The following is a 13,071-nucleotide window of genomic DNA, read 5'->3' as shown; positions in this document are numbered from 1 at the left end:
TTTTGAGTACATATAGAGACTATTGATCCTGTCCTTGCGCAAAAAGAGATAAAATCTCTTTTATTCATAATTTCCGACCCTTTCTTGTTATGATTGAAAGAGAAAGTGATATTGATCAAATCTAACTGCTTTATTTCCATTTAGTACGGAAGGGGTTGATTAATTAACCAGCAAAAGTTACTTAATTTCCATTTGGATCAGCCCATGAAAAAAAACAACAAAACCAAAACACTAATATTGTCCTTTATTTCCTATTGACAAGATCACCTACCTAATTCCCATTTTTGTTTTATAAGTAAGAACATGTCGATATATATCTATCATCAATATTAAGATAGATTCACATCACATTCCTCTTTATATCTAATATTTCTCTATATTAATGCTAAAATAAGATTCATTAATTTCTTAAAAAAAAATAGAAACCATGACTGTTAGCATTAGGTGAAATAGAATGTGAAGGCCAATGTTGCCAAGTCTAGCAAACTTTAACAAAGCATCTATATTGACTTAGGTAACTAATTAATAGCTAGGGCTATCAAATTGAAACCCATCTTGTCGGGTCCGATACCTCAATCCCACCTCAATAAGGCAGGATGTTTTAAATTGAAAATTGAGGATAAGCTGTCTTAGTTATGCAAAATATACAGGGAGAGGAAAGGATATTAGTAGATATATGACTTTCCTTTAAATTTTGACAAGTAAATAATTGTAAAAATCAATACCATGCATGAGTAGTTGGGTACCATCCCATATATAATCCTTGACTGTATTGTACTTCACTATCTTGATCAGGTCTTGATCGATCCCTCTGGCATAGTATGGAACACTAGAAATGTTTAAGATATTTACCCTTTTAATGAAAATAATAAAAAGTGCATGTAAGGCAAGCGGTTTATTACCAACCAATCATGATACCTTTGCTTCAAATTCAATTACATAAAATGATTTTTGAAAAGAAGAAAGAGACATGGTTCATGTCACACTTCTTTTAGTAGTAAAAACAAGTCATTGTCTTGAAAAGAAACATTAGTTTTAGAGGCTGTGGTGTTTAGTGGGCTCAACCACTCTCTGATCTATATCCTAAAACAAGAAATTTCCTCCCTTTTTCCTTTAATGATAAAACATAAATCCAACCACTATCCTTATCCATAGAGTAAGTCTCTCTCACCAAATATATTTTTAATGTCTTCTCAATATCACTATATATGATCTATAAATTAACGAACTAAGATGAATGATTATCATATTTAAACTTGTAGTCCTCCATATATATATATATATATATACAGATATTTTGATCTTTTCCAACATTACGCAGACAACCAAAATTTCTTAGCATAATAAATTGTGATCCCACTCTTGGGAGATGTCTTTGTCCATTGGTAAAGTGACTAATTAAGTAAACTGTGGAAAGCGGAAGGAGACGTCTCTCTCTCTCTCTCCCTCCATACAAATTGTCGGCAGATCTTAATCCAGAACCTTTGCTTATTTTGCACTTGCAACTCAAGTAGGGATAAGAGCAAAACAGGGAAACAAGTTGGGGGTGTATTAAGCACGTAATTCAATTTTTTTATTTTAATAATTATAGAAATATGTATAGATATTTTAGAGTTAGGTAGGATATAGTGTATTAATTACTGTTATAGATTTCCTCTCACTGCCCTTAGTTGCATGCCCAATAACAAGAAGTCATGTTAGAGAATAAACATTCACACATTATTTATCCATTTGACACATTTATTCATTTTAAGCACATAAATCAATCGTAATTTGGTTACACCAAGTAAACTTCCACGTTTTGAATTTGGGTTCTTTTTTTAAGTGGAGCACAAAGGCAAACTGTACTGGATGCATCTGATCAGATCCTTGGAATACAATACCTGCGAGAGAGTTTCTTATCATAATTAGAGGAGGAAGAAGAAAATAGGATGCAAAAAATTTTTAAATGCTACTATTTACATAAAAATATAATACTCCCTTGCGAACACAGCAATAATTCTTATCTTGACTTTTAAGTGCACCTTTGGTCTTTATTCCTTCAAATTATTTATTTTGAGTTCATAATTTGAAAATATATATAAATTTTAATTTTTAAAATCAACAAAATAGAAAAAAAAATTAAAGAGACATGAAGATCATGCATGAAGTGGTTTGATCCTAAAAAGTCAAATGAGGACCAAAATTGAGGATGAAAGAACGATGGCAGTAGGTTTGCACACTTGTACATCACGGGCGCGATTATACTAACCAAACGATAGAGCTTAATTAAAATCAATATTATACATTCATGAAACCACTTGTGATTTCGTTAATAACTTCTTAATTAGCTATTGTCTTGTTCCTTTTTTTTTTTGTCCCATTTTAATTTTTTTTAATTTTTTTTAATTTTATGAAATCTGTGTGTTATCTTATCTAGCCTTATTGGAAAAGTTGCTATGGGATTTTTGGCTTGGTCTAGCCACCTAAGAACTAGAATATCGTTTCCTTTGACATTAATCTCAACGTTTTTTTATTCCAAGTAGCCCACGTTTCTCCAAAATTGAGCATTGTAATGACGCGGTTACGATTACACCCATAGCAAAACTTAAAAATTTTATAAATGAATTAAATTATACTTTATATGTGTTTAAAAAGTATTACGTAATAATTTAGTACTAATTTTTTTTTATATATAATTAAACAGCCGTAATATTTGATCATATAATATAATAGTACATGTATGTATCTTCTTTATTTGAAAAGATAAAATTGAATTTCTAACTTTCTTCAATTAAAAATAAAACGCCTGTATATGTGAAAATCATGTATATACTAATTTAGAACAAAGCTATTAAGTAATTTCAAGCTCAAACATTCTATTCCGAGGTACTTTCTACATTTTTTTTTCTTTTACACAATTCAAAAACTAATTTATTGCTAAAATAAAAGTTGCAAGAATAGTTAGAAAACGACTTAAAGAAAAAACAAATGCAAAAAACACATTTCTAAGAGGGGAAAGAAATCAGCAAACAAGGATTTTTCATTTCCATTTTTAGGAAGATGCCATGTTTTCAAATCTCTAAAAGTCAAATGATTTGTTAAGCTATACAATTCCTATTGTTTTATATTTGGATGGTCGCATTTTTATTTGACTATTGAGACAAAGGAAGCAACATGCATGCTGGGTACTGCTCCATTGGATGTTAGACAATTGACTTCCACATCTCAAGCCAAATGTCACATGTTTCGATTTTTGTATTATGTATAATTGTTTTAAGATTTGCCTGCGTGGATCCAAGTCAATGAGAGATATAGAGAACCATAGTTAAATTACTTCCTTCTCTAAACCTAAAAATTTGGTAGATGTTCACATACATAACCCATTGATTAATTAAGTTATGCATGGGTTTAGGTGAGATTCCGCAAGAATATGCATGCATTGAGGTATCTCCATTACTTTTTCAATATTTCTTTTGAATGCATCCGTTATTATATATGGGTCGCATATGTGTAGGGTTAATATCAAATTGTTGAGTCACATTTATATGAATTGGCGAGGGATTTCTTTTTTGTAAACTATACATATTAATATTCAAAACAATGAACGGAGAAGTAATTGAGACAAGCCAAAAATCCTGGCAATTTTGCAGATAATTTAAAACTTAATTTATTTACTGTAGGATTTGGAATTATGCATAATTGGTGTAGTTTTACTGTCTATGAGGGAACGGAATGGTGGTGATATTAATTATGTGCAAGCAAGGCAATAGCGATGGTGATGGCATGGACCTCCACAAATAATCTTTTTCACGCAATAGTTTGGGAAATTAAGTAGTATTTGAACTTCCAACCAAATTTCTCAGAGAAATTAATATGCAGACTACCAATTAAATCATGTATTGACAACAAACTGACTGTGTGTTATATATCTTGAAAGTTACAGAAATTGAATCCAACCCTTATAACGTGTAACATGGACCAAACTTTTGTTTGTAGATCATATCATGAACTCAAATATAGATGCATCATTTGAATAATACAAAGTTTGGATATTTGTGTCCCTTTATATTTATCTTGGAAGTATAGGTCAGTATCAAAGAAATCCCTTTACAAGAAAATTAAGGGTCACTGTACAAGGGATTATTGCAAACGGAGATGAAAGCTACGGTTAACGCATACGGAATCTTGATACGGATTTCGTAGCCGCTCCTTAGGTTTTCTTGAGTCCAACGACCAATCAACGGAGTGACTGTGGGGGCTGCAGCAGGAGGCAGCAATAGTCAGCTGACTGGTGCATTGTCAAGGAAAGGTTGCTGTGATTTGATGTCGGTCCCTAGCATATGGAGGATTGCAAACACTGTGGCATGGGCTGTCTTTTTGCTCAAAAGATGGGAAAACTCTGCATGTTTGTTGAAATGTTCACTTCAGCTTTCTTCTTGACGTGTGACAGGGCCAAATAATTTACCCAAAGAGTTTTAAGGTTATTGCTGTTTTTCAGTTTGATTATTTCTGTTAAAAGCCCTTTTAATTTAGTGTTTCAAAAGTGGAATAGTGCTGGCTTGTTCTTAGTATGGGGTTTCGCGTTTCAAAGCTAGCGAGGGAGTACATTTGGACCATGCAAAAGCTGGAAGGAACCCAGGACTTTACAATGGGTTGTAACAAAAGCAATCAAACGTATATAACCGGATAAAAATCAGACACAAACGTGCCAAACGTTCATTTGGGTGAAAGAAGTTTGTCCTTTTGGCATGTTTCTGGGAGTAACAAATTTGTGCCCACAGCCCATAGCAATGGGCGGGGGTAAATTAACCTGTCAGATAATGGAATTTATAATATATAGGTTTCGTTTTCCCTGCTGGGTTTGCCCTCGCAAAATCTCAACACAAAGTTGAATTATAATCCAATGGGCGGGGGTAAATTAACCTGTCAGATAATGGAGTTTATAATATATAGGTTTCGTTTTCCCTGTTGGGCACTTATAATGGATTCAAGGTTAGGAGGTGTTGGTCGAGGAATGGGATCTCATTTCACATGGACGTCGGTGATAACTAAGAGGGACGACGTAGAGATGGCGATTGAAAGAGACGTTAACATGAAGGAAGGCCCACACACATGCTTCGTTGTGCTCACCAATTACATCTTCACATTTATATCCAAATGTGCCAACAACACCTCAACCATGGGTTTCCCATGTATACGTCTAAGCTTCATGCGACACTTTCGTCCTTGTCATAAAGCCAAGAGTAAATGTTTCTCATTAAGACAACTTTGGTACGTATATAACTCAAATCTCTTTCATTTCTTCTGTATTTCGGTTTTTCTCCCACCATTTTGGGTAATTTGGTGGATATACGAAGACCCACTTAACAAATTTGGACTTTTTGTTTGTAAAATGTGAACAATTTTCATCATAAAACTGGTGTCCAAAATTAATAATGATTTATCATTTAATTAAGAAAGGTGGAGGATAATTGGTAAAAATTCAGAATTTGTTGCAGATATGGTAGCCTCGGCTTTAACAGATGGGATTACACTTTCTTTGAACCCAGGGATCATTGAGTTGCAATTCCAGAAAAGAGTAATTAAACACGAATTTTATAAGAAAAAAGCCCTGATTATACACTCTTGAGTAGTGTAAGTAACAATTAATGTTTTTGCTCCCATGGGTTTAAACCTATAAATTTAACAAGTATATCATGAAGAGGAACGACATGGCTTGATGTTTTCTAGGAAGGAAGGGAATCTATTTAGAGCTTCAATTTCTTTCAGGCCATATCTGCTTGCAGGAAAATCCCCAACCCCTTTCCCTTTCGCATAAAGCATTCGAATCTGATTGAAGTGGTCCTGCTCCTCCTGCACTATTGACTGTCTATATACGAGTCTTGGGACATTGTTTCTGATGTAAATTTACATCTTTTTTTGGTACATAAAAAAAATTTAATATTCAATTTTTAGTATGAGGTAAGATCTTGATTAACAGAACACCTGAACGGTTAAAATTTAAAATTTTATTTTGGAGAGTTTTTATTCAAATCTTGAAATAAGATGAAGTGAAATTTACAAGATGGAAAAACAAAAATCATAATTACTAAGAGAAATGAGGCTATTTTAAGGCTTGGACAAAGGCACAAAGCCCACTAACTTACGGGCCTTGGTTTTGTTTAATACGAAAGTTTTCAATTCAAATTAACAAATTAATGAACTTTTTTTAAAGAAAAATGGGGTGGGTATAGTTAGAAATAAGGTAGAAGAGTGGAAAAAAAAAGTAATTGCTATAAAATGATAAATTTATTAATTAATGGAGTGAGATTTATGAAGTGCTTAGTTAAGAATTTTACCAAATGAAAATTAAAACCATTAATTAAAATGATAAAGCTCAATGCATCCCACTCCAACTAAAATCAAATGATATTTTGGTCACACCCAAAATTAAATTTTTTTAAAAAAAGGGGGTTGATGTCCAAAATTTTAACATATGATAGGATGGCTATAGAAATGGGGCAAGAGAGAGAAAGTAGAATGAAATCAAGGAAAAAGGGGATGCCATATGACTAATGATCACTCCACCGTGGGAGGTCTAAAACAAGTGGGTCAACAGCATAAACTGTAATGGAAATGGAAAAGGGACAACACAACCTTTGCGGCTTAAACGGCCATGAATGAACCCTTCGGTCACAACTGCCCTGCCCTGCCCTGCTTTATTGCATGTAGCCAACAAAGAGAAATCGACACAAAGGGGGCTTTTCTTGTTGTGGTTAGTGGGGCAATGTGGCTTGTCTCTAAGCCATGTGCTTAGGCATGTGGCTTGTTGGATTTTGAGTTAATTACAACCGGAGAAAACGGAGGTCCATTTGGACCACCCGACTCTCACATTTCAGCTTTGTTCAAAGATTTTGTTCTTCAATCTTCACAAATTTTTGACTCTTTGGGTTTTGGGGTGTCAGTCGTCTTACCACCATCAAACACATTTACTCTTGTCCCATACCATTTCCCCACCAAGACATTTTATTCCAGAGAATGCTATTTTGTCCCTATACTCAAATTCATTCACATTGTTTATTTATTCATTATGAATAGTGGGATTGTCCCATAGTGATCGGACCCCTGTATTTCTCTCGTTTGCGAATTGTCACCCTCCACCTGCCCCATCTTTCATTTTCTCTTCTTCTTTGCTGAATTTTGTAGTGAATTTTGCCTGCAAATTTCCTCCAAATGCCACTGGTGGTCCACCTTCCCGAAATGATCTTTCCCATTGTAGGTCAAGATCAAAGCAAGTAATTGATTGTGGTGAATAGGTGATCAAAGCAATCTACAACAGTTAAGATCAAAGCTCCAGGTGAGAGTGTTCTCTTTATTTGCAATAAAAAGGAATACCGACAACAATTGCAATACTACCACTTTTAAAAGATTGCTCTAATTATTTAACGTGTCTGTATAGATTGTGTACGTTATTCGTTAGCTGGACACACAGCAGCTCTTTTTTGACCAAAATTTAACATGTGACCCATATGGAATCAGATCTGAAGAAGACAACTGTAGGTAATGCCAAGACAAGGCTAAAACCCCCAACTCATGAATACTACAAAGGCTAATATCCATTGACTAGATTAAATCCCATGATAACCTCATTCAGCAGAATTATTGTTCATGACAAGCACCAAGCTGGAAGGATTTGACAAACAAATTTTACAACAATGAAAAACTTCAAATAAACATAAATTAGATTGTACTGAATATGCAGATGTTAGATTCTGAACGATGCTCATCATCCATGCAGGACATTAGCACGAGTTCAAGCTGTATAAATTAAATCAATATACAACAGCTGCACCTAAATAAATCAAGGATTTCCCCAATAGGCAAATCCTGAACCTCTTTGTTTCTTGGCCTCTAAGATTCTAAGAGAACTGTGCCTTGACGAAGAATAGAATGGTGGCAAAGCCTGCCCAAATCCTCTACTTAATAAGGACGTCATGCGCAAAAATGCTGTCTAACTAAGCTACGAATATTACTATGTTGGAACGCCTTCACTTCTTTTATTTACTGGATCCATTACAGCATCTGGAAGGCTTTTTAATACCTGCAATGCAATGAACAAACTACTTATTAGTAAAAGAACAACAGAAAGAAGAAAAAACGAAGCAAAAGATAGTGCTGCAAGTTAAAACAATAATAACAGTGATAATAACAATAGAAACTCACAATGAAGTCAACACCAATATCCAAGCTTCTCTACATCTACGATAGAAGATGAAATTGTAATTGTAATGTTACCTGGTACAGGTGCCATGAAGCAAAAGCATCTGTTGCAGCATACTGTAGTTGCTCCTCGGATAAAGGATATAACTCCCAGTTTCCCAGCCTAATCATCCTGGGCTTCGGAAGCTGCAATACTCAACTTTAGGAAGATTTCCCAACAAAATGTTCAGCCTTACTGCTCAAGGCAAGTTGAAACCAAATAAAATAACTCGGTGGAAGGCCTGAATGTTAGTACTGTTTTCCAGTTGAGAACTAATATCATATTAGCTGTGTATAAGATGATTTAGCGCATTAATCACAATATATTTTTTTCAACTAGGAAGCAACAGTCTGTTAATGTTGACAAGCAACAATAACCAGGTATAAAGGGTGAAGATAGCAAACTGGAAATGGCATCTATAGAGGAATGCAGTATGGACTACAGGGTTCTAATCCTACTGAACAAAGAGTCTGGCAAGTAGGAGGTAAAGCTTTTGAACATGGTTCTTAATCCATAAACGGTTGAAGTTAAAAGTGCAAATAAACACAACAGAAAAAGCAACTACTTAGTAAGTTTCTGATATCATAGAATCCAATGTGTAGGAACTAAGCTGTTACACATGGTTATCACATCAGAAAGGCAGGCACTACTAAAGTTTAACAAAGCAGATCAACACAACAGATAAACCAATTACTTAGTTATTTTCTGAGAATGCCTCTATGAACATCCAAAAACAAGTAGGAAAATTAGATAATAAGCACAACTATTCTCATAGAAAATAGTAAGAGATGAAAGACTGCTTTAATGAACTCCAAGCTTTCAAATAGCTAAATTAGATAGATACCTCTTTGCAAACAAGTGTCTCAGTGAGAGATGCAAGACCCCAATTTTGGCAATCTCTATTGAGCTTTTGATTTGCTACATATGAAAGATCTTCCACAGCTTTAACAGATACATTATAATCATTGAACACCTTGACAGCATCACCACCAATTGCAACTCCAACCTGTCCATTTGTCAGCATTATTCAAAATACTAAAAACTAAACATACAATCTAGATACAGAAATTCAGGCATTTAGGTAGCCAACAAAAGGAAAATTGATGTAAAGACATTACTTTTATAACTGTGGAATCCTCAAGAAGAAAACGCAGAGTTGGAGGTATTCCAGAATGAATAATATGCATTACATAACAATAGCTAGTGTCACAACATAACTGCATGACTGCAGCCTTACCAGGCAAAATACCTGCAGAGTCAAAATTCCAATTATAAATGATTATCCTTACAGTATAATTTAATGCAATTTTGGCTTAACAAAACCCCCACAACCCCTTTGCAAAAGCTTAAAAAATGTGAATAAAGATTCTTACTCAAAATACGAAACTCTTATATATAATTGAATTGGATGCAAGGATGCAACCACAGTTTTGGTTCATAAAACACTAGACAGCAATTGAGCAGAAAAAGAAAAAACCACTAGGCAGCATTGGAACCAAAATCCATCTAGCCAATGAGACTCAGGAAGAAGTTCTAAAGGTGTCTTTATATATTTAAATTGGAAAATTAGCAAGTAATTATTTCCCCTGTTATCAAATCTCATACTCTGCAAAGTGCCATAAAGCTATCGGCATCCTCCTTGACTACTAAAAGGGATAGAGCCAATGTCTATGGTACCAAAAAATACCCTCTTGATGAAAGGTCAAGGGCCCAAAACAGGAACAAGCTAAATAAGTGATCAGGGATGAATTAGGAGGTGGTCAACCAAATCAGTCATTACACACAAAAACCAATAGATACTTGACCATGAATCCTGTACTGTCAAGCCAATTCAAAGTGTTCATATTCCAAAACTATCCTCTAAACACAATCTGATGATGATACAAATAGGCCACTTCCAACAGAAGGTAGACAAGAAGCAAAAAGAATCAAGAACATAGTATAAAAATTTGCATGTACACAACCATTTAGGTTCTCACAATTATCAGCTATTAATTAAGAGGAAATGATTGATAATGACCACACTGACTCATGAAACAGGGGATAAAGAGCCCTTAGCTTCTGGATCAAAATGAATATAGCAATGCTGCTGGATGGATGAACTGAAAGGTCGTCTTAAAAGGCAAGGACGTCACAGGACAACAACAGATAAACATTTTGTTTGAAAAAGCATAGCAGCATACCCAAACGTCTAAAAAGCATAAATTAAAAACTAAAAAAGTACTAAAATGCAATCCAATTCTAACATAAGTACATGATCACTCCATCTATATATAAGAACATGCATTTTGCGCCAAAAAGGTTACATATTTTATTCTAAATTCTTCAAAAGTATTACTGCTTGTTTTTGTATCTAGACACACTTCTTGCTTTTTACTTCCCTAAGGGAAATGAAAATAGAAAAAGTAATAACCAAAGGATACCTTAGAGAGGTCTCAGTAACATAACAAATTTTCAGTTTCATTGGCTTTCACAAAATTCATTTTTCAAGGAAATAAAAAACAAAAGGATGCTATAAAATGAGTGTAGCATGACAAGGAAGGTAAGGGAAGCAAACCTCTTTGGAAAGAGGGTTTCCACTCAATATCAAACCCTACAGTAACTTGACCCGTCTGTTTTTTCTTAATTTTAAGAATTTTCAAGAGCTCCATTGCAGCTTTTTCCACCTCAGATTTTGTCCTGCTATACAAAATTTGACCTCCAAATCTCAATGCCGGATATCTACTCTTTGAATAAGCTGCCAAATCCAAAGATAAAAAAAAGGGGGTTTACTAATTTCTTTATTTAAGTTAAAACTATTATAGAAAAAAAAAGGTCAGATAAGGGATAGTAATACCTTGACGACGTGATAAAGAAAATGGAAAAGAAGGTGGTGGGGAGACAATGGAATCAGGTAATTGGCGGCGGGTTTCAGGGTTCTTTTCTTGATAGCTGGTGGACTTGCATTTCTTGACGAGAGAAGGTGGATATGAAGAAGAGGGAGGTTGAAGAGTGGCTTCAACTGCGTCCATTGCTTGGATAACTGCTTCAGTGAAATTCGGGTCCCAATCAGAACCATTGGTCTCCTCGCACTCCATTTCCACCTTCGAAATGGAAATGAGGTTGGAGGGAACTGCGAACTCGGACGAGTTGAACCAGTTTGGGCTTTAAATGGGCCAATATGTTCGAAATCTATTTCAAGTTACAACCTTAACCTTAGCCCAGGTTATATAAGGTTGTCGTCTTTTTCTTGAGAACAAATTCGTCTCTTGGAAAGTCGAAAGCCATCCGACCTTAACCCTTTGTCCTCGTCGAAATCCAGCATTTCCTTTCTCCTTTTCTGATTCGAGGCGAGGAAAACGACGATAGCCTCCCCATAGCCAGGTTAGCCTTACTTCTTTCGCGTTCTTTTCTTTTTCTTTCTTTCTTTCTTTTCATAAAAGCTCGATTAGGATAGACTGATAAACAACACTATGATTTGTTGGGTCGTGAGCTCTCTTAATTTAAAGCTTGATTTTTTTGGAACTCTTGTTTATGGGTTGTTAATGGATTAATAGTTTCATTTAGAAAGCTTCCAGGTTTCACCTGAGTTACCATTGTTGCATCAATGTTTATAGAATGTAAATTATTTATTGATTTTTTCTTGTTAGTAATGTGCTAATTGTTGCTTGCTTGGCTTTGCTTTGGGCTTTGAAGAATTAATTGTTATAAATGATAAAATGGATACTGTACTTCTTTTTACAACAATTTGTACTGTACTTAATGTTGCATTCTAATCACTGTTCATTTTCAATGCATTATGATTTTGCTTTTACATTATAACAACTTTTTAAGAAGTAAAAAGCAAGTAGCAAAAACTAAAACAAAAACAAAAATTGAGCTTTAGTGTTTTTCCCCCCGACTAGTCATGGCAGACTTAGAATGTTTAGAAAGGAAACAAGTTTCTGCTCTCTGTTATCCATGAATGTGAATTGCAATGCAACTAATGTGGCATGTGTTTTCACTTGTAACTTATTACTATCTCACTTGGAGTTCAAAGTAAATCATTGGTGTTTCAGAGATTTTTTTAATTTTATAATTTATCACAACCAAGCTTTGAGACACCAAAATGCAAATATTAAGTGATTTTATCGGAGTTTCGTGGCTTTTTATTTCCTTTCTATGCATATTTGTTTCTTTCTTCCATGGATTTTGAAATGACTATTACTTATTAGGTTGTTGTTTCAATCATCATGGAGGCTAAATTCTTCCGCTTTCTTAAAATTGTGGGAGTTGGATACAAAGCCAGAGCTGAAGCTGAGGGACGGCTCTTATTTCTCAAATTGGGATACAGTCATGAGGTTGAGCTAACTGTTCCTCCTGCTGTCCGGGTATTCTGCTTCAAAAACAATGTAGTTTGCTGCACTGGACTTGACAAGCAAAGGGTGCACCAATTTGCTGCTACTGTTAGAAGTTGCAAGCCTCCAGAAGTTTACAAAGGCAAGGGTATAATGTACATTGATGAAGTTATCAAGAAGAAACAAGGAAAAAAATCAAAATAATGGCAGAGGTGCATGGTACTTATTTTGCAAAAATTTGTTGGCAAGCTTATGTGGTTGGAATTGCAATGTCACATTTTATATTAATGAGATGAATCTCTAAACAAAATTTTCAGTAGAGATTTTTCTTTCTCTCTTTTTTTCCCGAACAATTAGGCAGTTTGGGATTCTTAACACCTGTTCAATTTCAATAAAACACTTTATTCTGATGTGTTGGATCAATATCTTCAGAATCAGAATTGGATGCGGGGATGTTAAAGCTGGTGTTAATCAACTTTATTTTTCCAGCCTTGTAGTTGCATAATTGTTATCTTGGGACTAGGTGATGCTGGT

General features: G+C 34.6%; 2 protein-coding genes across 4 annotated transcripts; one reads left to right on the top strand and one right to left on the bottom strand.

Annotated features, from left to right (window-relative positions):
• Positions 1 to 7,610: 7,610 nt before the first annotated feature.
• On the bottom strand, positions 7,611 to 11,408 carry WRNEXO (Werner syndrome-like exonuclease). 3 transcript variants are annotated; one of them, XR_002445704.1, is made up of 6 exons: positions 11,058 to 11,408; positions 10,779 to 10,958; positions 9,340 to 9,470; positions 9,066 to 9,227; positions 8,257 to 8,380; positions 7,611 to 8,062 (listed from the first exon to the last, which is right to left on the bottom strand). XR_002445704.1 is itself a non-coding variant. In XM_021436112.1 (6 exons), exons 1-6 carry the CDS (start codon positions 11,296 to 11,298, stop codon positions 7,994 to 7,996), a joined length of 894 nt encoding a protein of 297 aa, XP_021291787.1. In that variant the 5' UTR covers positions 11,299 to 11,408; the 3' UTR covers positions 7,611 to 7,993. The 3 variants fall into 3 exon arrangements, 1 of the variants encoding a protein (XP_021291787.1); XM_021436112.1 differs by having other exon boundaries at positions 8,257 to 8,367; XR_002445705.1 differs by having other exon boundaries at positions 8,038 to 8,062; positions 8,257 to 8,416.
• A 37-nt stretch (positions 11,409 to 11,445) lies between these two features.
• Positions 11,446 to 12,947, top strand: LOC110422268 (ribosomal protein L6 family protein). The gene is made up of 2 exons (XM_021436113.2): positions 11,446 to 11,584; positions 12,415 to 12,947. Exon 2 carries the CDS (start codon positions 12,433 to 12,435, stop codon positions 12,739 to 12,741), a length of 309 nt encoding a protein of 102 aa, XP_021291788.1. The 5' UTR covers positions 11,446 to 11,584; positions 12,415 to 12,432; the 3' UTR covers positions 12,742 to 12,947.
• Positions 12,948 to 13,071: the final 124 nt, after the last annotated feature.

This window comes from Theobroma umbraticum, unplaced genomic scaffold (genome assembly GCF_002168275.2).
Source record: "Theobroma umbraticum cultivar Fairchild unplaced genomic scaffold, ASM216827v3 scaffold_130.0, whole genome shotgun sequence".
Lineage (NCBI taxonomy): Eukaryota > Viridiplantae > Streptophyta > Magnoliopsida > Malvales > Malvaceae > Theobroma > Theobroma umbraticum.
Note: the sequence above shows the minus strand (reverse complement) of the source record. Positions and strands in the feature narration are given on the sequence as shown.

Bases quoted from the DNA above. Each gene is read 5' to 3' on its own strand.
- WRNEXO (XM_021436112.1), bottom strand. From the start codon at position 11,298: ATGGAGTGCGAGGAGACCAATGGTTCTGATTGGGACCCGAATTTCACT. The intron at 10,959-11,057 runs GTATTACTATCC...TGGATTTGGCAG, and splicing joins TTCTTTATCACGTCGTCAAG to CTTATTCAAAGAGTAGATAT. The intron at 8,063-8,256 runs GTAACATTACAA...ATTGCATTGCAG, and splicing joins CTTCATGGCACCTGTACCAG to GTATTAAAAAGCCTTCCAGA.
- LOC110422268 (XM_021436113.2), top strand. From the start codon at position 12,433: ATGGAGGCTAAATTCTTCCGCTTTCTTAAAATTGTGGGAGTTGGATAC.